The 22,029-nt window shown below is 40.7% G+C and overlaps 1 protein-coding gene across 3 annotated transcripts; it reads left to right on the forward strand.

Moving 5' to 3' along the window:
- The first annotated feature begins 6 nt into the window (after nt 1-6).
- On the forward strand, nt 7-20,221 carry LOC122529705 (insulin receptor-like). Of its 3 annotated transcripts, none has more exons than XM_043656085.1 (8): nt 7-326; nt 1,145-1,725; nt 5,724-6,159; nt 9,562-9,715; nt 11,445-11,531; nt 11,604-11,781; nt 12,772-12,940; nt 15,639-20,221. In XM_043656085.1, exons 2-8 carry the CDS (start codon nt 1,463-1,465, stop codon nt 18,729-18,731), a joined length of 4,380 nt encoding a protein of 1,459 aa, XP_043512020.1. In that variant the 5' UTR covers nt 7-326; nt 1,145-1,462; the 3' UTR covers nt 18,732-20,221. The 3 variants fall into 3 exon arrangements, with proteins under 3 accessions (XP_043512020.1, XP_043512021.1, XP_043512022.1); XM_043656086.1 differs by having other exon boundaries at nt 1,148-1,725; XM_043656087.1 differs by lacking the exon at nt 11,445-11,531.
- The last annotated feature ends 1,808 nt before the right edge of the window (nt 20,222-22,029 follow it).

A 22,029-nucleotide genomic window follows, 5' to 3' on the forward strand; every position in this document is an offset into this window, starting at 1 on the left:
AAAAAAAAAAAAAGAAAAGAAAAGAACAGAAAAAAGAAAATAAACAATCCGAGTCGACCTTCTTCCTTAAAAAATTCATTTTCCCTAATTCACGCTCGGAGGGAGTGGCTCGGAAGAAGATTAGCCCCCGTGAGAGGTTCGAAGATCAAGGATCGCGGCCCTAAGATCAACCTGCACGGTTCGAAGATCAAGGACCGCCGCTTGCAAGCAATCAGGAAGGGAGCATGAAACCGGAGGATTCACGAACGAGGTCGTTGAGCAGTCGTTAAAATATCAGATAGCAGCTGTGACCACGATTCATCGTGCTGGTTGATCGTTCGCACAAGGTAAAAGATCGAAATTATCATTGAATTGGGATCACTGACCATTGAATTAGGATCGTTTGCAATTCTCGGGGGTACGTAGGCGTGCGATGGTATTCGAACGGTTCTGGATTACTGCAAATTTATAAACTAATAACTCGAATGCAATTTTCTAATTTAATTGTACACCCGCGATGGATAAAATAGTGTAAACGAAAGATTGAGTCATTAAATTCAGTTAGTGTGTTATACTGTATATTAATATACAGTATAAATAATATATATTATTATCGTATTATATAATCAATAATTGAAGGTGACTGAAAATTAATGTTGCAAAGGCGGTGATTTCAAGTATGCCGGTTCGATGTTGAAACACGTGTTTTTCGTCACATTCAAAAAGTATTTTATAAATTTTACAAAGTGTCAGCTATTTTTTTAAACACAAATTCGGATAAATATAGCAAAACATTCGATCGCAATTAGTTGTAGTAGGATATTACATAGAAAATTAAAAAATGTTATTGTATTATAAGAAAAATGATATTAATGTTATAAGAAATAAATTATAAATATATTTATATTGTAAGAATAATAATATTTTCTTATAATACGAGAAATATTCGTGGACTGTGACGAAAATACCAATCTTTCGATGGAAGATCTATTTGCACCAGCTAATAGTTTGCTGTCGATCAAATTACACACTATCGTAAATTTGCAACTGTCGTAATTAAATTTCACTCGAGACACGTGAGATCCCGCGGATGATCCCAGTTCGATGGTCAAAGAGATAGTCCATTTTACCTAGCTCGTAATCTGACGATCACGATTCTCGGCAGAAGGACACGAGGAAGTTCGTCGTGCGATTTCAACGATCGCCTGTATAGTTTCCTCGGACCCGGAAGAAGGACCAAAACCACACCGTCGGTTCGATCTTGTTCGAAGTTGATCACCGACTAAGATCCATTTAGAATCTCTCTTCACGAACTGAGAGAAAGAAAGAGAGACAGAGAGAGAGAGAGAGAGAAAGAGAGAGAGAGTCGTCTTTGCCCGACGATTGATCAATCTTGCGAGGGTGGGGACGATAAAGGGTGGGGTAATTTGGGAAGGTTTGACGATCAGCTTGACGATAGTACAGTCACTGCTGAGGCAAGAAGATGGAGATGAGGTGCTTGCTGATGATCGTCGTGTTCCTTTGCGCCGCAATGTCGCTGGCTTGTTGCCAGTCAAATGGAATTTCGTCCAGGACGAGTATCGGTGATGATAACGACGAGATTAGGAGGAGATACGAGGCTGATTACACGGACAGGAGCAACGAGGAGACTATGCTCGAGAATCACGAGACGGACCTGGACTCGGACGATCCGTTCTACGAGCGGATCGTCTCTTACAGGAGCAACAGGGCCATCGATGTTTTCAGGTACAGTAAAGATCCCGTTCATACGGAATTTGCCCTCCGATTAACCGGCAAACCGTTTCCTCGAATCATATTTGCAAGAAGATCGCGGATCGAGGCACCGAGTAACGCTATACTTCGCCACCGGGAAACCGTATTTTGGCCGTAATTACATGCACACGTAGCGGATATTCACGCTCGATTATCTCGAGAACCTCGAATGGGAGAAATGTTATTATTCTGTATTTTTTTTTTTTTTTTTATTGAAAGACTCCCTTAAACCCTTGCGCTGGCAACTGGCTCGCGGACCTTAACGAGTGACCAACAAACCGTATACTATAAATAATTCGTCGCTTTCTTTTTGACCTCGTAGCTGGATAGAAATTACCAAGAAGAAATAAATTTATTATTTGTAGGTTATATTTAAATATACTTAAAACTGAGAAAATGTTGCAATTTTGGGATGAAAGATCATTCCAGCGCAAGAGGTTAATCATTCTTCTTCTGCGTCCGGCTAATACATTGACTCGAGACACTGTTCTTTATTTTACACTGCCCAACTCTAACAGATTACGGGTCTAGATATCGTTCGTGTAAAAACAAAATTTTAAATGACATGACAATTTCGTTGACAATTTTGTGATTAAAGGCTAATATTGTAAAAGTGCAACGAGCGTGAAGTCGCAACGTGTGCGCACGATGAGCGCGAATCTCAGAATTTCGTGTGGGAATTGTCAACGAAGCATAATTATGATAGACGGATCGTACAGCCACTAAAAACGTTGGGAACATGCAGGAAGACTTAAACCCATAGTTTGCAACCACGATGAAAGCAACAAGTCATTAGAAGTCGCTGATCGAAAGGCGATGTCGGATGTAGGTACCGTCCATGTGTGAGGCTCCAGCGAGTTAAAATAAATCAAACGATGCAAAACCGCTACATGAACTATGGGAGAGGCTGCGAGGTATATACGTGTGCGTCGAGAAAAGCCGCGTTGCTTAAGAAGAGGCTCACTAGCTATTCACGTGGCGAATGGAGCAGATATTCACGGGGCACGTGAATATTTTATGGTAGTCGTAGATAAATTAGGCGAAATGGACGTGACAATTTGTAAAGATTCGCTAAATGCAATGCTAGGTGGTGATACCTACGCGATACGTGTGAGAATTTCGCTAGACGCAACGCGGCGATTGAACGAGCAAGGATGAAGAAGCAAAAGAATGAAAGAAGACGAGAGACTTGTAAGTCTCAGTATAAATGTATAAATACTAAAAGATTATCGATAAAATGTTCTCAATTGTGACAAGTCGGAGCACAAAACCCCCTAGAGAAGAGATCGTAGATCTTGTAGCTAATAGATCACGTGCAAGACATGTTTATGCGAATCTTGCGGAGAGACCAATGACACATGGACCCAGTACATGACAATTGGTGCTTAATGGCTGCGCCACACACTTGTGCAAGGATAAGGAGAAACTTGTTGAATTATACCCATCATCTAATCGCAGGAAGTTAAACTTGGCGAGTCGTATGTCACATGTCCGCTGATGTCATCCAAACTAGTTTGAATAATGATATCGAAAATGTAGAATTACTCTGTACGTTTCTAATCTCATGGTAAATCTAGTAAATCGATCGTAAGAGACGGCACGGTAATATTTTTTTATAAAAACGGTAAAGTGGTAATGGGGGAGAAAAAATGGAAGATAAAAGGAATCGATACAGTTGGAAAAGGGAATGTTTAAAAAGATTTTAAAATTTTAATGCGGCAAGTCTCGGACTTTCGCAGACGCGCGATTATTTATGGCAGATGTGATGGAACAGTTATAAAAAATGTAACAGTCCTTCGAAAAGCGAAACTTTCTGACTTCGAATGACCACGATTCCGAGATGAATGCACGAAAAATTCAAAGGCTGGCTTGACAAATGGAAATCGATATTTACATAGCGTGTAAAATCGTTAACAATAAAATGCGATGTACTAAGAGGCAGATATTCCGTGAAATATACTATAATCTACTTCTAAAGCAAGATGAAAAAAAGTATTGAATGTAAAGCTATTATATTTCACACCTCACGTTCCTTTTTGAGGCGATAGTTTTCTAATAAAATCAGTGTGGTAGATGAAGCATGCGCTTCGCTCGCTACCATGCGGCGTGAAGTGACTCTGTGTGAATTAGGCCCAACGTGGCTTGCTTGCAACAAATTGCCGCAGTAGCGGTCTTTTGGAAGAACAAAGATACAAAATTCTTTTATTAAAAAAAAAAAAGTATTGAAGATCTTGCGATTTAAACCTACAGTATGGTTTAAACCCTATGTATTACATAGTTACCAAAGAGATAATGGACTGTTTATCACAATATACGTAGATGATATTATAATAGTATCAAATGACCATGAGTGGGAGTAGAAATGTAAAGACTGAATTAGCCAAAGATTTTGATATAAAAGATAAAATCCTAGCAAAACTAGGTTATTAATATTAAATAAAATGCGTAAGGGACACATGTGGACGGACTATTTAGAATATAATTATATAATTATGTATAATATATAGTATATATATTTATATAATTATATGTAATATATTCTAAATATGGGACGAAAAAAATATATTTTAAAAAATTTCAAAATGAACGGTTGTCATCCAGTATGCACATCGATAAAGTAGGATTTGAGAAAGGTGACGGTATGGAGAACCAGAGGAGGCCTAATTGAGAACTAATCCCTAATCCCTAGGCTCTGATATCGCTCGTGCAGTAAGCGTTCTAATTCAATGCAACAATCGTAACGGACAGATTCAGCTGAAAGATATCGAGATCTGTTGAAAGAACATGCGATCATGGGATTATTTTCACAAAAGCAGATACCGAGATACTGATTGGGGAAAAGGTGTACGTTAGACAGACGATCATACATCTTTACTCTGTCAAATGGTTCCAATCAGCTGGAGATTACATAGTCAAACAAGTCGCTCTCTCTTCGACCGGAGCATGCGTCGCGCATATTAGCAATTAGGCTTAAGTAGCCTTACTAATGTTGCAGTCTGCAACGGGAACAAAGCAGCGCAATTGTTATCGAAAAAAACGCGACCGTACATCCACGCATATAGAATTTAGGTTTCATTTTACGAAGCATATATAGATATTAAGTTTCATTTTATAAGAGAGATTTCGTTTCATTTGAGCTTATTATATATGTCGACGGATAGAATGCCAGAGGGAGCGGATGTACTTGCTGAACCTTTATCTAAAGGATAAGCATTATTTTCGTTTAAATGACACGGGTATTCGAGAGATTGTGGCAATTCGCGCGAAAGGATGACGTGGCGATATATTAATTTGAAACAGTATTTATTTTTTTTTTTTTATTTGACATTGGGTGCTATATGTCTAACATTTGTTTTCACTATAACACGACAAAAATAAATAATAGCGAAATAATTAGAGTTTTTGTAGTAACGAGTCGTGATAATGCATCGAGAATAAAGTAGAGGATTAATTTCGTTCTCGATTTTACGAAAATTATTACACCCTTCGGAAGAATTGTTCGCTATTCGCGATTCGATTCGAAAACTTTCTGCAACATGTGTTTCACTTTCAAATACGTGTCTACGTCAAACGCTTGATTGATTTCAGCGGCAACCGTGCGAGCAACATGACTATTGCAAGATTAGTTGCGGATCAAGACAGCATTGCTGCAATATTTAAGAATTATATAACTCGCGTTAAGAAACTTTGTCCTACAATAGATATGTAGATATCCTGCGTGTAGATGCACGCATTCGCAAACGAATTTAGAAATTAACGAGTAAGTAGCACACATTCTGATTCACGGATTTCGCCAAACGCGGTAAGCGCTCACGTACGATAGAAAAAAAAAAAAAAGAAAGAACGTGAATCTTCTTCGACCAATCCAAACGCTCATGAAACCTTCGTTTTAAACGTTCAAACGAATCTCGATCACGGACTCTTTCTCACGAGCAATCTCGAGGCTAATTTGTTCCCCCGAATGATAACAGGTCGACGGAAGCCAACACGAAACTGACCGAACAACCAGGCCAGATGCCGAATCTCCCCAAATCGAGCACGAAAGCAACCGAGACGGTGGTCCGCGAGAAGGGTCGGCGACGTGTCGTCAACAAGAACGTGATGATCGGCGACGGGATTTGCCAGAGCATCGACATCCGGAATAGCGCGTCCGCTTTTGGAATTCTGAAGGATTGCCGCGTGATCGAGGGCTTCCTGCAGATCGTCCTTATCGAGAATAACTCCGAGAGGGACTTCCAACCGATTAGCTTCCCGAAACTTCGCGAGATCACTGGATATATACTTCTTTATCGCGTGAACGGATTGAAGAGCCTCAGCAACCTGTTCCCGAACCTCGAGGTGATCCGAGGAAACATCTTGTTGACTGATTACGCGTTCATGGTGTACGAGATGCAGAATCTACAAGAGGTGAGCATTAACGGGACTCGGATTGGGTCGCTGAAAATTTTATCAATTCTTTTTCTTTTGGGGGGGGGGGGAGGGAGATCTTTTGAAATTACCAAACGTTCAAAAACATATGAGAAAATCAAGAATGCATTCGTCTTTGACCCCTTGCGCTGGCGACTGGTTGCGCGGACCATAACGAGTGACCAAACCGTATACAATAATTCGTCGCTTTCTTTTTGACTTCGTAGCTGGATGAAGAAATGACTAAGAAGCAATAAATTTATTATTTATTTGTAGGTTATATTTTGTATACTCAAAACTGAGAAAATGTCGCAATTTGAGACAAATTGGGCCATTCCAGCGCAAGAGGTTAAAAAACATACACGTCTATCGATGTGTTTATTTAACATATCGTAATATCGTTGAACCTCGTGATAGATTCAACCCTCGCGAACCTTTCGAATCAAACTGGTCATTTTATTGTTGATTACTCTGGCACGAACTAATTACGAAAGTTTAATTAATTATCAACCTAAAGATTGACTGAAAATTGAGGCGTCTCTTGTCTGCTTGGCCTTTCAATTTTAGGATTGAATTTCGGTGCCAAGTAACGTAGCTGCGGCTCAAATTCTCAAGTCTCATCGTAAGCTATCTTGATAGCAAATCCAGTTCCAAGATCGTGGGATAAAACGCGGGCAACTTTCTGGCTACTCTTTAGTTTCCACTCTCCTGCGAGTTGATGTGCATCGATTCCATGCTTCGAATGCTTTTTAAAATTCATTTTCTCCAACCGTGATTCAGCTTGAATTTCTTCTACGTTGCGCGGAATTGTTGCCTCTCTCTCCTCCCTCTCTCTCGAGCTTTGATTTCACGTAAGAAAAGGTCACGCGGGATTAAAGGTAGATTCGACAAAAAACTTGTTCTTAATCTAATCGAAGAAACGAGGAATCGAATCACAACGAATCGCATTAAATTACTTCTGGCACTAAGACTGAGATGATCGTAACAAGTACAGCGGTTAACGTAACATTTTGATGCCAACGAGAAAAATAATTCTAACCGGAACGTACCGAGTCGAAATTAACGTAGTTTCGACAAAGTTTACGAAAAAAGAAATGATGGAAATTCAATTTTAAACGATAATTAGAAAATTGAGAGAGAAACATGTTTGGACGCTTATTATTTAATTATATATATATATATATATAAATTATTTAATAATTTACACTCTTCATCGTACATCGGGATATTAGTCTCATCCGTGAAATGTATTCTTTTACACTCCAAGTAAAAAAATGAAATAAACTAATCTCTCGCGATTTAGAATGTTGGTACTTCATCGTTTTTCCTTCAGCGTGCACATACGTATTCCAATCGAGTAATAAGTATAATGCGATTCCCTTCCTTATAACCGTGAAATTCTTTTCTTGGAGGAAATTTCTCTCTCCCATATGTTCGGAAATAAGGATAAAATGTCTCGTTATATTTCAAAAGAGAAATAATAATCTTATGACGCGCAGCTTGCACAGCAAATGAAGACTTGTTATTTCCAAGCATATCGATTCACGCACAATATAACGTGTATCCTAGGTATTTTTTCACAAGTCAACGACGATATATCGGTTGTTCGGTATTAAAAGTGCTGAACGGTTGTCGGACACCGGCGCCGAGATATTCCATAAAGTCCGGTTAATTTTTAATCTCGCCCGGCGTATACGCGATTTATAATATTCTGGCCGTTGCAGGATTCTTTTTTTTTTTTTTTTTTTTTTTTTTTTTTTTCGTTTTTTGGTAACTGCGGTGAAAAAGAGGTAAACGAGTGACGATCGAATAAAAGCTTTTGTTTGCGAAGCAAATATTGCCCAGCGATGGGCGAGAGAAAGGGAGAGTTCGGTTTTCAGTCTTGAAAAACGAGACGGTGCTAACGATTCGCGTGTTGTTTCTGAAAATAAATCAATATTCCCAGCCGGCAAATATTTACACAGAGAAATATCATTTTTTCGCGGCTCGTTCTTTATTCTTTGCTCTCGCGACCGATTGATATTCTCCTTATTCGAGGGCGATAGATAAATTATTGGGAGAAGAGTAAACGTGCTTCAATAGATTTCAGTAGCTACCTCAAGATTGAGAGGAGCTATTATTGTAGAATCCTGATATTAATATCATGTTACAATCTCCATTGTACTCTGGCACTCGAATATTTAAATGTTCTACTATTCGATATATCTTGTTGCCCGAAAAGATTATTATACCTCTATAATATATTCTTGTATATTAGTATTATTTTTGTAATATCTATACATAGTCTCCTATCTGAACGAACGGAAAGAAACAAAAGTATTCTGTTAGTGGGACTTCCAGAGAATGGAACTACTTTTCTGATGTTACATTGGATGCAAATTATTTCGAGAGATATTGTATGCAAATGAGGATGAAAAAAATTATCGACTTAGCTCGATATTTAAAAATACTGCATTTTTCTCTACTGCTGGCACTGATTTATTATAGAATCAGATATTATTTTCTCTCAGTTCTTTCTTATTTTTCACCATCTTCTTTTGAGAGTTTTTTTAAAATTTTGCATCACGTTTCAACGTGAATTATTTTTGCAATTGTGAAACGTACATTTTATTTATAGTAAATACGTGTAAAACCTAACACACGAAAAGTCGTCATCTTCGTTAGTATCATCCGCTTTCAGTAAAATCGCGTATATATCTCATATTTTAACAAGTCCTTTCTCGCAGTTACGAGAGAAACGTGCAGCCATGCAAACTTGAATACTTTATTTCGTACCGTAGAACGTTCGAATATCGGAGCGATTGATCGTTACAATATTCAGATGATAGAGGTTCGGGCTTCGCGGGGCTTTTCTATAAATAATTGTATTCCCAGCCGCTGTTTAGCCAACGGAAGTGAAATTTCCATCGGCCAGAACGAAAATGCAATTCCGGCGATTTTATTCAAGTAAAGTAAACACAGCGGGAAGGATCGGCGAGACTCGCAAATGCAGATCAGGCCACCGGCGCGCCCGTGTTTTTCTGTATAATTAATTGCTTACGTTCAGGCAGAATTTATCAGTTAGCCGAACTTCAAATTCTGCCGACGATATTATTGGCAATTATCTGGTAATGGAACCGGTTAGACAATCGATACGAGAGAAACGAATGGGATCGATGTACTCGCAGAAATTCCCACGTTCGCGACAGAGAGAAAGAGAGAAAGAGGGGTGTACGGAGGGGGGAGGGGGAGGGAAGGAGGGGTGGAGGAAGGCAGGCCTCCCTTCAATTTGTTTTCTGGACGTAGCCAGTTGATCTGACGGGTCAAGTGACGTTAATTAGTCAATCGAATTAACCAGACGTTCGACCTCTGGCTGCCAGTTAACTTTATCGGGTGCTGAATCGACGGAATTCTTTCTTGTAGATCGGCCTGAAGAAACTCACGGAGATCTCGCGGGGCAGCGTACGGATCGAGAAGAACCCGGCGTTGTGTTACACCACCACCCTCAACTGGGACTTCATCGTCTCCGCGGGGGAGATTGTGATCAGAGATAACGGGGAGGAGGCGTCTTGTCCCGGTATTTATTGATTTATCGATTGATTGATACTTGTTTCGCCGGTGAGGAATTTCGTTTGATGTTGCGGACCGCTGAAATATGTCCCCCCTTATGAATATATACAATACCCGTTTACATGAACTCCATTTACGTGAAATAAATTTTAATCGATACTTGACTAGACGAAACCCTTGCTGATTCAATCCAGTTATTTACTTCTTTGAACGTGAATCCCCTGTTGTATGGACGAAAAGTTACTGGCAGAGGGCTTCTATTATGGAGTTTTAATCAGTGCCTAATTAGACAAATTCTTGTTTGTTGAAATTATTATTTGAACATAAATTTCTATTATACGAATGAAAAAACACTGGTAGAGAGAGGGCTCCTGTTATAGTAGAACTTTGTTAATATGAACTCCATGAGTTAAATTTTAATCAGTGTCTAATTAGATAAATTCTTGCTTGTTGAATGCTGTTATTATTTGAACGTGAATTCCTACTATATGGACGAAAAAACACTGGTAGAGAGAGGGCTCTTATTATAGTAGAACTTTGTTTATAAATTAAATTAAAAAAGAAATCTATAAGTTAAATTTTGATCAGTGCCTAATTAGACAAATTCTTGCTTATTGAATCTGGTTATTATTTGAACGTGAATTTCTATTATCTGAACGGAAAATCACTGCTAGAGGGAAGCATCAGTGGGCAGCAGGAAAAAAATTACCAACAGAGAGAAGAATCAGTAGACTCCAATTGTACAAACTTGTTGGGTCGATCCATTGATTCTCCCTCAATTAGTGATTTTATATAATAGGAGGTTTAGGTTCAAGCAAGGAGATTCAATCAGCAAGAGTTCACTCAATCGACTATTGACTCAAATAAGTGGGATTTTTTGGAATGAAATTTTGGAATTTAAAAATCAATGGTTCTAGTTAGAACACATACAGTCAATCTCGCAAATGTACAAGCTTCAAATATTTTCACCTTCAATTATGTTTAATTTACAGAAAATGTTTAAAAAAATTCAAACTCCCAAAGTCAAAGTCCACTCATTGTAATGAACGTTCTTTTCTTAATTGTCGTAGATTAAAGTAATACTTTTCGAATCGTATAAGTGCTTAATGGACAAACTGTAGCAATTGAACTCATGACCAGACTTCAAGTACATTTAAGCCCGATCTACACTGTCAATTTGTCCATGGCTCTCGAAGCCACCACATCCCTACTGATTTAAACTCTTTACAATTACTATCGCTTTCGCTAATCTGCCTTTTTCACTATTTTATCTAAAAATAAAGAAATCCACCACATTAAGATACCTGATACCGATAGTCTCAAAGATTTTTCGAAGACTGAATTTTCAATTGTAAAACGGTATGAATATGTATCGCCTGATCTTTTAACGTGCGCGCAATGATACTAGTAATTCATTTTTTTAAATTTACAAAATTTGCGAACAACACGAGTATTAAAAACTTTCTGCTTCGAATTCATATTTTCGAGGATGTAATTAAAAAATAGAAAAAAATCGTAACTATCTAGATCACTTGCTAGAAAGTACTAGATAGAACTCGTAGAAAATATTATAGTTTAGATATTCCATGCAATGTACATTCTACACCGTAAATGCAGAAAAATTCGCAGTCTACTTGTGATGTATAAATAATAAATATTATTATCTAAACCAGTAAAAGTAGAGCGAACAATTTGATCGAATCAAGAGCGAAGCATGAGTGTGGTTCGGACTTAAGTTTCAGGCACTTTCTACAATGTGACGTGCAAGTGTAAGAGTTATTATGAGTGTACGATTCTTTCAACATCGTGTTCGTACGTTAAAGGTACATTGACTCGAGAACCGTACGAAATTACCACATAGCCATGAGTTTAATCGACTAATTCCCCTCTTACAGGATGTTCCCACTGCCCCGAGGGTTACTGCTGGACTTCGCAATATTGTCAGAGAACAGAGAAGCCAAAGTGTCACGATCAGTGTCTGGGCGAGTGTCATGGGTCAACGGAAAGCGAATGTTACGTATGCAAGCATTATCGACACGAGGGGAAGTGCGTGGAAACATGCCCTAGTCATCTGTGAGTGATCTGCAAGCTTTCTTCGAGTCGTCGTCCTTTCGAAATACTCTTGCCATTAATTTCTCAGAGTGAATTCATTTCCTTTTGTAATGCGTAATGCTTTTTATTGGTCGATTTTTATTTGCCAATGTAAAATTGCCGAGCGACTTTGTACACTCCTCTGGAGAAGTTTTGTCATTTTCTGTATTTTTGGAGAATTGCTTCTTCTTGTAGCCGATTTATTGATTTGAAGTAGATTTGCCTGTCCGGTGAGAGATGCGTTAGACTGCGAATTTCTATGCAGATTCCTACTTTTATAAATTTAATTAAACCGTTCCATGTTTCTTTTCAATTGTAATTCTAAGAATCTGATTAAGAGAATTTACTTCGTCCGCTAGGTGTTATAAATATTATAGTTAACTTGTATATTTTTGCACATTTTGTGTTATCGTCCTCGCGATTTTAAATTTTCCACAAGTATGTAAAATTCCACTGTTTAGCTACGAAACAATTAAACTCATATAACAGCAATCGCGAAGTGATTAAACTGTTTCTCGACCAATCTATATCGGTTATTTAAACCGAATTGAAGATTTCTTCGTTAAACTGTGCAAAAATACACAGGACGTTAATGGTTACGACGTTTATTACGTAAAACAATTTTTTTCCTCCCCCAAAATTCCATTTTTCCTCGTTTTATTATTTCTGTGAAAACATAAAAATTCGCGAAATCACAACTCGTCGTGCGTTACCCAAGAACAACATCGACCCCAAAGATTGTTTTCTTCGGTTACTGCAATCTGCTGCATCTCCCGATCTGTTATCGGGAAGTTTCTCTCGAGTCTCCTCTCTTCCAACTGTCAAGCAAACGCGCTTCTTCGACAGGGGAGCGGAAATCGGTCGTCGTGCTTTCTGTTTTTGATTGTCTCGCGGTGACCTTGAGCCACCAGCTGATTCCAGGCGAGTTATTTGCAGCTGCCATAAACGCGACACCGTCTATCTGTTTCACAGATACTCCTATCTCTCGAGACGCTGCGTCACGAAAGATGAATGTGTAGGATTGAACCGTCTGAGGCGGGTATATTCCGTTCTTGATGATGATCAGGCGTGGAGACCGTTCAATGGATCCTGCGTGACTCATTGCCCCGACGGCTACGAGGATGCACTCGACGAGAACAATGTACGTACGATGTTTCCGCTTTCTGTTTTTCGACCTCCCCTTTCGATCCTAGATACGATTAACCCCCCACAGCGGAGTTCCTTGACCTCTCGATCACCACCACTCGATCCTCCTTCAATTCCTTCGGGACGATATTGAGACGATACGTCTCAATGCAGCTCGCCGTGTACTGTACTACGACGTATCGTTTTTATATCGATGCAATTCGGAGCGCGCTTCACTCTCATTTGTGCCCGGGATATGTTTACGAGATGTCTGTTCGAAAGTCTACGTGAGAATTGGATATTGAGATGCGCCGAGAACTCGTGTGTTACCTTTATATGTTATTTAACGCTAGAACTACCAAGATGTCGAAACGACCAATTTATAATTTTTGTAGACACGAAACGGTGCATTTTTAGAGATTCTAACGATTCTTATAAAATATATAAATAACGAAGGCTTGTGCAAGTTATAAGTCACTGCAAACTACTTTTCTATTTTTTTATCTTTTTTTATCTCTTTAATCTCTTGCGCTGGAATGTCGTGTGCCACCCACGTCGAGAATTTTTCGTCCCGAATTGCAACATTTTCTCAGTTTTATGTATATTTAAATGTAAGCCAGGCGAAACAAATGATAAATTTATTACTTCCTAATAGTTTTCTATCCAATGATATCATACCGACGAGTTCAAAAGAAAAAGAAAAAGAAAAAGAAAGCGACGAATTATTGTATACGGTTCAGTCACTCGTTATGGTCCGCGAACTAGTTGCCAGCGCAAGAGGTTAATGTCTCTGGTGGAAAATTTTATGCTTCAATCGGTAGTAGTTCTAGTAGTTGACTCTCAGTCGTTCCTTGTGTCAGTTCGACACATTTTTTGTTTAGAAAGTGAAAATACTATTTTCGATGACAAAATATGCCACCAGATATCGCAAATGATATTCGTTTTCAAGTCCACTGACAGACAGTGTATCGATTTCCAATTGTGATTACGCGTTCAATGCATCACTTTTTCGAAGATAAAGTAATGTATGCGCAAGCGTCTATAGCTTTGAATATGGTTGTAACAATTTGAAATTCAAAACGGACGATCGTAACATTGATGATCACGATGATCGTAATAAAATCAAAGAGGAGGAGATCGTGATACAAGATTGAACATCTGCACGCGAGGGTAGAATTGGAGGTGTGAATCTTATACGCGATTCAATATAGAAATTTAGCCTGTTCATTGCTAGTGAAAGAATTTGAAAATTTTTATCCATTAATCTTTTACAATTTAATACCAAGGAACAAATTAAACATAAACTTTACCAACGTATCTGAAGCCTGTTGCCTGCCTACGCGCGATATATACTATAAAAGACTGATGAGACTTTTGAAAATATTCCAAACCTAATATTTCTCGCGATATATCAGTATATTACAATACATTCTTGCGTTTATTTTTGGAGAAAAGACATCCGCAAACGAGCTCAATTAATTAGTAATCTTTTCCTGTCATAAATAAATGGAATTCCGGTTATAGAGGGTTAATTACCGACGTAATGTACCGACGTTCCATCAAGATTCGCGATTAAAAGAGGAGAGAAACGGGGAAAGAGATAGACGATCACATTGAATACCTTGCTTCATACTTAATTCAACACTCGACGAAGGGGGGGGGGGAAGAGAGACGGAGAACGTTCATTATCGCAGAACGCATGCAAGTGTTAAAATGCTAAATCAGCAATTATAGAACGACAGGATCTCCGTTCTACTCGAAGAGACTGACGGTGGTAATAATTGGCAACTGCAGAACGACTAAAGATGGTCGAAATACCAACAAACTACGGATGTAATAACATTTTAACGTCTGACGCGGGATATGATTTATGAGATTATTTTGAGATTCTTTTTACGCGGTTAATTATTCTTATGCAGCTACAGCTTGCAGATGGTCGCATATGTAGAATTTTTGTTGATAGAAAATTTTTTTTGGTAGAAAATTTTAGGTCAGTCTTTGAATTTGCGTTGATCTAAAAGAATATTAATTTAAGCGACTGTTATTAACGTAGATTATTATATTAATTTGGTTTGTTGGTGATGTTAATTAGAATGAGAGATCAGAATTACTGTAGAGTTCTGGTTTGAATTAGATTGATATCGGGCCGATATTAATTTTCCATTTAGTTCGTGTGTTATAACTTTGATCAATACTAATCTGATTGCAACTTGCACCGATCTACAAACTCAATCTCCAAGACATTGTCCCGCGTTAAAAGCCAGATATAAATTAAATTAATTTAAATCAAATCGGTGTTTACTTGGACTACTACCGATTAAAATTTATATTAATTTTTTCTGTCACGAAATATATCTTTGTGCCGTTTAAACAAAGTTGACGCAACGTTGGCCTTTAAACTTTGCTTGCATCGAGCAATGTAACTGAACTTTAAGTTATTCAAACGACGCACATTGTCAACCAAATTGAAACGGTCAACCAAAATTGAATTCGTCTACTTTTGATTGAACGATCTGATTTTGATACGATTTTGACCTGCAGTTGCCTGGTACTAACGCAGTTTTAACCGATTGAAACTCTGACATCGAACATTTTTTTCTCTCTGTCTCTCTGTCTCTCTCTTTCTCTCTTCTTTTACAAATAACAGCTATGAATGAAGATTTCCCCTATTTTTAGCAACACATTCCATTCACAATATTTCATTCGACTTGCAGACGACCACGTGTCGCGCTTGCGTGAACAGCTGCCGGAAGGTCAGCCACGGCGCTTTGATACGTCACATCTCCGACGCGCAGAGTTTCCGTGGTATAACCGTGGTGAAAGGCGCGCTGGAGTTCCAGATACGAAACGGAAATCCCAACATAATGAACGAGCTGAGCGAGGCGTTCGGCCGGGTCGAAGAAATCACCGAATACGTCAAGATCAGCCACTCGTTCCCAATCACTTCGTTGAACTTCTTCAAGAAGCTGAAGGTGATCAAGGGTGAGAAACTGGACACCAATAACGCCAGCCTGTCGGTACTCGACAATCCCAACCTCTCGAGTCTGTTCCCACCAGGACAAGAGATCAAGATCGAGAAAGGCCGGCTGTTCTTCCATTACAACCCGAAACTCTGCCTGTCCAAGATCATACAGTTCAGCCAGATGGTGAACATCACCAACTACACCGACCTCGAGATACAGCCACAGTCGAACGGCGAGAAGGTAGCTTGCGACATAGTGAACATAAACATCACGGTGAAAAATCTGGGGCCCGATTACGCGGATTTAATGTGGGACAGTTACGAGCCACCGGAGGGGCAGAAATTGCTCAGTTATCTGTTGAACTACATCGAGACGGAGAATCAGAATATCACGTACGAGATGAACGCTTGCGGGGGCAACAACACTTGGCAGATTGTTGACGTAGATATTCCGAAATGGAACACCACGGTGTCGAAGCATATCAGCAGCCTGAAGCCGTACACCAAGTACGCCGTATACGTGAAGACGCTCAACGCCAGATCGAGCAAATTCGTGGAACCGGTTGGCCAATCGAGGATCATATTCTTCAGGACGAGGAGCACCATTCCGTCGCCACCGATGAACGTGGTATCTATGCCCCTGAGCGACACCGAGATTCTAGTCAAATGGGAGCCACCGTTGTTCCCAAATGGACCAATAGGATACTACATGGTATCCAGCGTCGTCATCTACGAAGACGATAGCTTAATCTTCACGAGGGATTACTGCAACGATACGCTGGAGAACGAGTTGGAGTCTGGCCAACTGGTGCCTGACGTAACCGTGAAGACGCCAGTGGCGAATCGGCTTTCGTGTTGCTCGAAGAACGCGAACGGTTATGTCGTCACGTCGAAGAAGTTCGAGATCTTTTGCCACGAGAACACGACCATCAGCTACATATCACCCGGTTGGAAGGACTACTGCGTGTACAATACGTACAACAACAACGTGGACGATCAGTTCTACGAACTGACCAACAATCTGTCCACACCTCGACCGGAGGACGAGGAAGAAGAGGAGGCGGAGGAGGAAGAAGAAGAGGTAGAGACCGACACGTTCAAATCCAAAGGGCCGAACGTGATGGACAAGCACGCGCTCACGTACAACGTGAGCGATCGGAACAAGTTCGTGATCAAGAATCTTCGTCACTACACGCGCTACATCATCAGCATAGCGGCGTGCGGCGTCAAGATCAACAAGTCGAACCTGTGCTCGTCGATTCAGTACACGTTCGCCAGGACGAAGAGGCGGGTTCGCGCGGACGACGTGAAAAACGTAAAGGTTCAGGTGACCAACAACACCATCGTCGAGGTATCTTGGGATTCGGTGAAGGACCCGAATGCCATCACCGTCTCCTACACGATCGAGTACACCAACCTGGACGTGAAAGACGCGAAGAAGAGCACCGAGTGTATCCCGCGAACCGGCCGGAAAGACAGATTGTCAACGGTGAACAGTTACTTCATCAAGAACCTGAGTCCTGGAAAGTACAGTCTACGAGTGAGGTCCACGTCGCTGGCTGGCGATGGCAGTTTCTCGAACGTCGTGTACTTCTCCATAGGCCTGAGCAACGCCGCCCCGATCACGTTAATAGCGTCGATCACGGCCGTTATTCTGTTGGTGATACTGACCGTTCTGTTCGCCTCGTTGAGATACTATCAGAAGAAGAAGAAGCAGGAGAGGCTGATCGCCAGCGTGAACCCCGATTACATAGAGACCAAATACGTGATCGACGAGTGGGAGGTGCCTAGAGAGAGCGTGGAGATCTTGGAGGAGCTTGGTTTGGGCAATTTCGGGATGGTGTACAGAGGTGTGTACGACAAGAACACGCCGGTGGCCATCAAGACCATCTCGAAGACGGCCAGTCCCAGGGAGAAGAACGAATTCCTGAACGAAGCCTCGGTAATGAAGAACTTCTCGACTTTTCACATAATCAAATTGATCGGCGTGGTGTCCATCGAGAATCCCCCGTTCGTCGTCATGGAACTGATGGAGAACGGAGATTTAAAGACCTATCTGCGGCGAATTCGCGACACCCATCTGGTGCCCGATGCTTGCAGGATCATGAGAATGGCGGCCGAGATAGCCGACGGTATGGCCTACTTGGAGTCGAAGAAGTACGTTCATCGAGACTTGGCCGCGCGAAACTGCATGGTGTCCAAGGACCTGGTGTGCAAGATCGGGGATTTCGGGATGGCCAGGGACGTGTACGAGACGGACTACTACAAAATCGGGAGGAAAGGCCTCCTCCCGATCAGATGGATGGCACCGGAGAACCTGTCGGACGGTGTGTTCACGTCGGACTCGGACGTCTGGTCGTTCGGCGTTGTACTCTACGAGATTCTAACCCTCGCGGAGATTCCTTATCAGGGTTTCTCCAACGAGGAAGTGCTCAGCCATGTATTGCACAAAGGGACCCTGAACATACCGCGCAACTGTCCCGAGAACATTCAAAAGATCATGGAGAAGTGCTTCAAATGGCGGCCGAGCGATCGTCCGACGTTTATGGAGATCGTGTCGGAGCTCGAGCCGTTCCTCGGCCAAGATTTCTACGAGAAGTCGTTTTACCATTCGACCGAGGGCGTGGAGAGCCGGAACTCGGGCATAAAGAAGCCGTATCATCACGCGGCGCCTATCAGGTTCCACTGGGCGAACGAGACGGCCAGATGGGTGAAAGAGTTCGAGGACAACGTGACGCTGTTGGATCAGACGAAGGCTGGCACTAGCAGAGGACGCATCTTTAAAAACGGCTTCCAGCATTTCGGTAATGTAGCCAACATGGAAGACGTGCCCCTCGATCGATGAGGTTCTAGGGTCGGTCTCTAGCGAATTTCGCGATGGTGTACGCACGTTCCTCCGGGACAAGTCCCCGGCAAGTCAAAAAACTCGTTTAGATACGATGTACAAAGGATACTCAGGGCAATGAATCGCGAACGAGGGCCCAACGAGTTCGATAGACGGGGATAGGCAAGGATCTTTTTATCTTTTTTCTTTTTTTTTCTTTTTCTTTTTTTTTTTTTGTTTTTTTCTTTTTTGTTTCTTGCCAATCTGACGAGTTCACGACGACACGTGAAAGAATGAAAGAAAAAAAAGAAAAAAAAGAAAAAAAAGAAAAAGAAACTCGTTTGTCGGTGCTCGTTGATTTTTTCGATTAGGACCTTGATAGCGACGAGCGACTAAGAAGATCTAAGAAGATCGCAGTGCGAATACGTACTTCATTTCGCGCCGAACGAAAGCAGTATGCGTAAGCCTAATCTAAAGACATAGTCCAGCGAGACGCAGTGTTCTTTTTTCCTCTTTGTTTTGTTTTTTTTTTTTTTTTTTCTCTCTCCTAGAAAGCGCAACCAAAAGCTCTTAGCCATGCAAGCCTGCGAACTTTGTTCATTCCTCGAAAGGATTGTTTCGTCCTTTCGCGCGGACATTTCGTCGTTTCCTCTTTCTTTCTTATTCTTATTCTTCTTCTTCTTCTACGTTCTCTCTCTTAGATTAGTGGTAGATAGTGTTTTAGTCATGCGTTTTTTTTTTTTTTTTTTTTCTTTTCGTTAATTTGTAGCCTCGTACTGTTTAAAGAACTGATTAACTATACGCGTTAAAACACAAAGTCAGAGTTCTCGCAAGTGCAGCGAGCTCTTTGTTGCTCGACGTTCGTCGTGCTTTCGACTTCAAAACTGCCGTATTTAAACTTTCGAAGTTTGGTGCTCGCTCAAGATAAAACCATCAAGGTAAAACGCGTTACTTATCGTTAGCTATTGAACTGAGAAAAATTGAGTGTAGAACTCTGTTTGTATGGCCGCCATTTGTTCGAGACGGACGCTTATTTGAAACTCCTATCGTACGAAAGCTCGCCAATGAAGGGGAAAGAACCGGCGAAAATACCGCGCCGTGCTCCTTCCCCGCGGCAAGTTTATATAAATGAAGTTCTACCGTGGAAAGAAAAGGCTTTTAAGAACCACCGGGAGGAAAATGTTTGCCTACAGATCGCAATAATTTATCTTGAGGAGACGTCTGAACGACAGAAACTACCGAGCAACAATGAACTTGCTGTTTTTCGCGAAGAAGCAAGCGGAAGAAGACACGCTCACGTTGTAGGTGTTTTTCGTCGTTGACAAAAAAAGTTCGCAAAACGACGGTTCGATCAAATGTTCGAAGCTTATCGGATCGTATTTGTCGTGCTCCGTTTGCCAAGTTGAACTCGATGGATCAGGATTTACACGTACGTATACATATCTATCGACATTCTATCAAAGAGAGGAAGACTAGCAATACTGCGAATTAAAGAAAAGAAAAAAAAAAAACGAAAGAAAGAAAGGAATCCTCTTTCTCACACCGTTGCAATATCTTTAGGACGACTTCAAATTAGGCAGAGTTCGTTACCCACTTTTGTACGAACAACTTGTGTCAGTTTCACCGAGAGAATGCGGACTGGAAGGAAAAGTTCCGCTATATTTGAATTCCGCGGGGGTATCGCGGTGCAGCCGGAGAATTTTATCAAAAGTTGACGCTACAGTGTTAAACTATCGATTACATATATACGTAAACGTACGTAATACATATATATATATATATATATATATATATATTGATTAATTAATATGTATATAATACGCTTTGGAACTTTCTTTTCGGAATGTAAACATTCTCGAAACAGGAGGCAGAAGATTCAAAGACACGTACCGATAGTTTTTCTAACGGAACGAGCGACATCTACTTTTGCTAAAATCTTATGAAATTTAGGCAAATTGGGCGTACGCCGATCAATGTACGTTTAATAAATTTCTACACTGACAATGGAAACAAAAGAGCGACAGGTTAGAAGACTGCTACTAATTGTCCAATGAGTGAACAATTTACTTTTTGCTAAAATTTCGTAAAATCCGCGTAAGTGTACACGCATAGGTTAAATCGATATATACTTTTTTACCAGATTCTATAGCTTTGTTATCGTGACGATTAAGATTCTCTAGCGGGCCGATAACGTTTCTAAAGCTTGTCTCAAATCTCACCAACATACATTGATCAACCCGTTAAACCTTGAACCTCTGTATCCTCTTTGTGTCTTCGATCTTTTTTGAAAATTGTAAAAAAAAAGACTTCAATCGAGAGAGAGAGAGAGAGAGAGAGAGTCTCTTACGCAATCTAGATCGTACGAAACAACATTCTCTCTTGCTCAACGCTGCGTAAAAATGAAATCACGCGAGTGTTCGTGCAATCCACTGTAATCACTTCCGTTCCTCCCTTCTTCCCGTGTTTTTCTAAGCCGCCGCTATTGCTCCCTCCCCACCCCCACCCCCGCACCCGCTGAAAAAACTTCCCAATTCATCCCTACGATCCCTGCGATCCCTGCGTATTCCATTAAAGGAAGAACGATCGAAAAATAGAGAAGCAAGCAGCTGCACCGCGATGCACCGCCGCTCCATTTCGTCCACGAATCGATCCCAGACTGTGTTCATAGGACAGAGTCGACCGGAAGCCCGACAGAAAGAAAGAGAGAGAGATACCGAGGCAGGAGAATGAATATAGCGAAAAGGGGAGTGGGTGGATGGATGGGGGAGGGAGGGAGGGAGGGTGACTTAGGCGATCGTCGAGCACTCGACGAGAATCCATAGGACAGGCATATACGTACACACACACGGGTACATAATAATACACATACTTATATACATAAACAGAGTTCCTTATTGAAATATACGCGTATACGAATTGCACGAGAGACGCAATGTGTGCGTAGCCTTGAAGCGTTGTACATATATTTTATTGGCGGCGGAGGATGATAGTCTGCTTCCGGGAGAAGGCGCGCGCGTGCTAAACAGGGCGCGTTTCCGTCGTGCAACCTACGTATTCGTTGCTCCAGACGAGAAAAAGAAAGAAAGGAAAAAAAAAAAGGAAGAAAAGGGAAAAAAAAAGTTGAAAGAACACTTGCAATAAGCATGCCAACAATCTTCTTGCAATAAGTACTGAACGTAAATTAAATGTATACAGAATAACAGATAGTTAAGCGTGTATAGCGTGCTTAGGTAAAATGCAGAGGGAATCTAAGGGACAGAAAAAAAAAACAAAAAAAAACAAAAAAAACAAAAACAAGAGTATATCTCTATTTTATTGT

This window comes from Frieseomelitta varia, unplaced genomic scaffold, assembly GCF_011392965.1.
Source record: "Frieseomelitta varia isolate USP_RPSP 00005682 unplaced genomic scaffold, Fvar_1.2 scaffold_303, whole genome shotgun sequence".
NCBI lineage: Eukaryota > Metazoa > Arthropoda > Insecta > Hymenoptera > Apidae > Frieseomelitta > Frieseomelitta varia.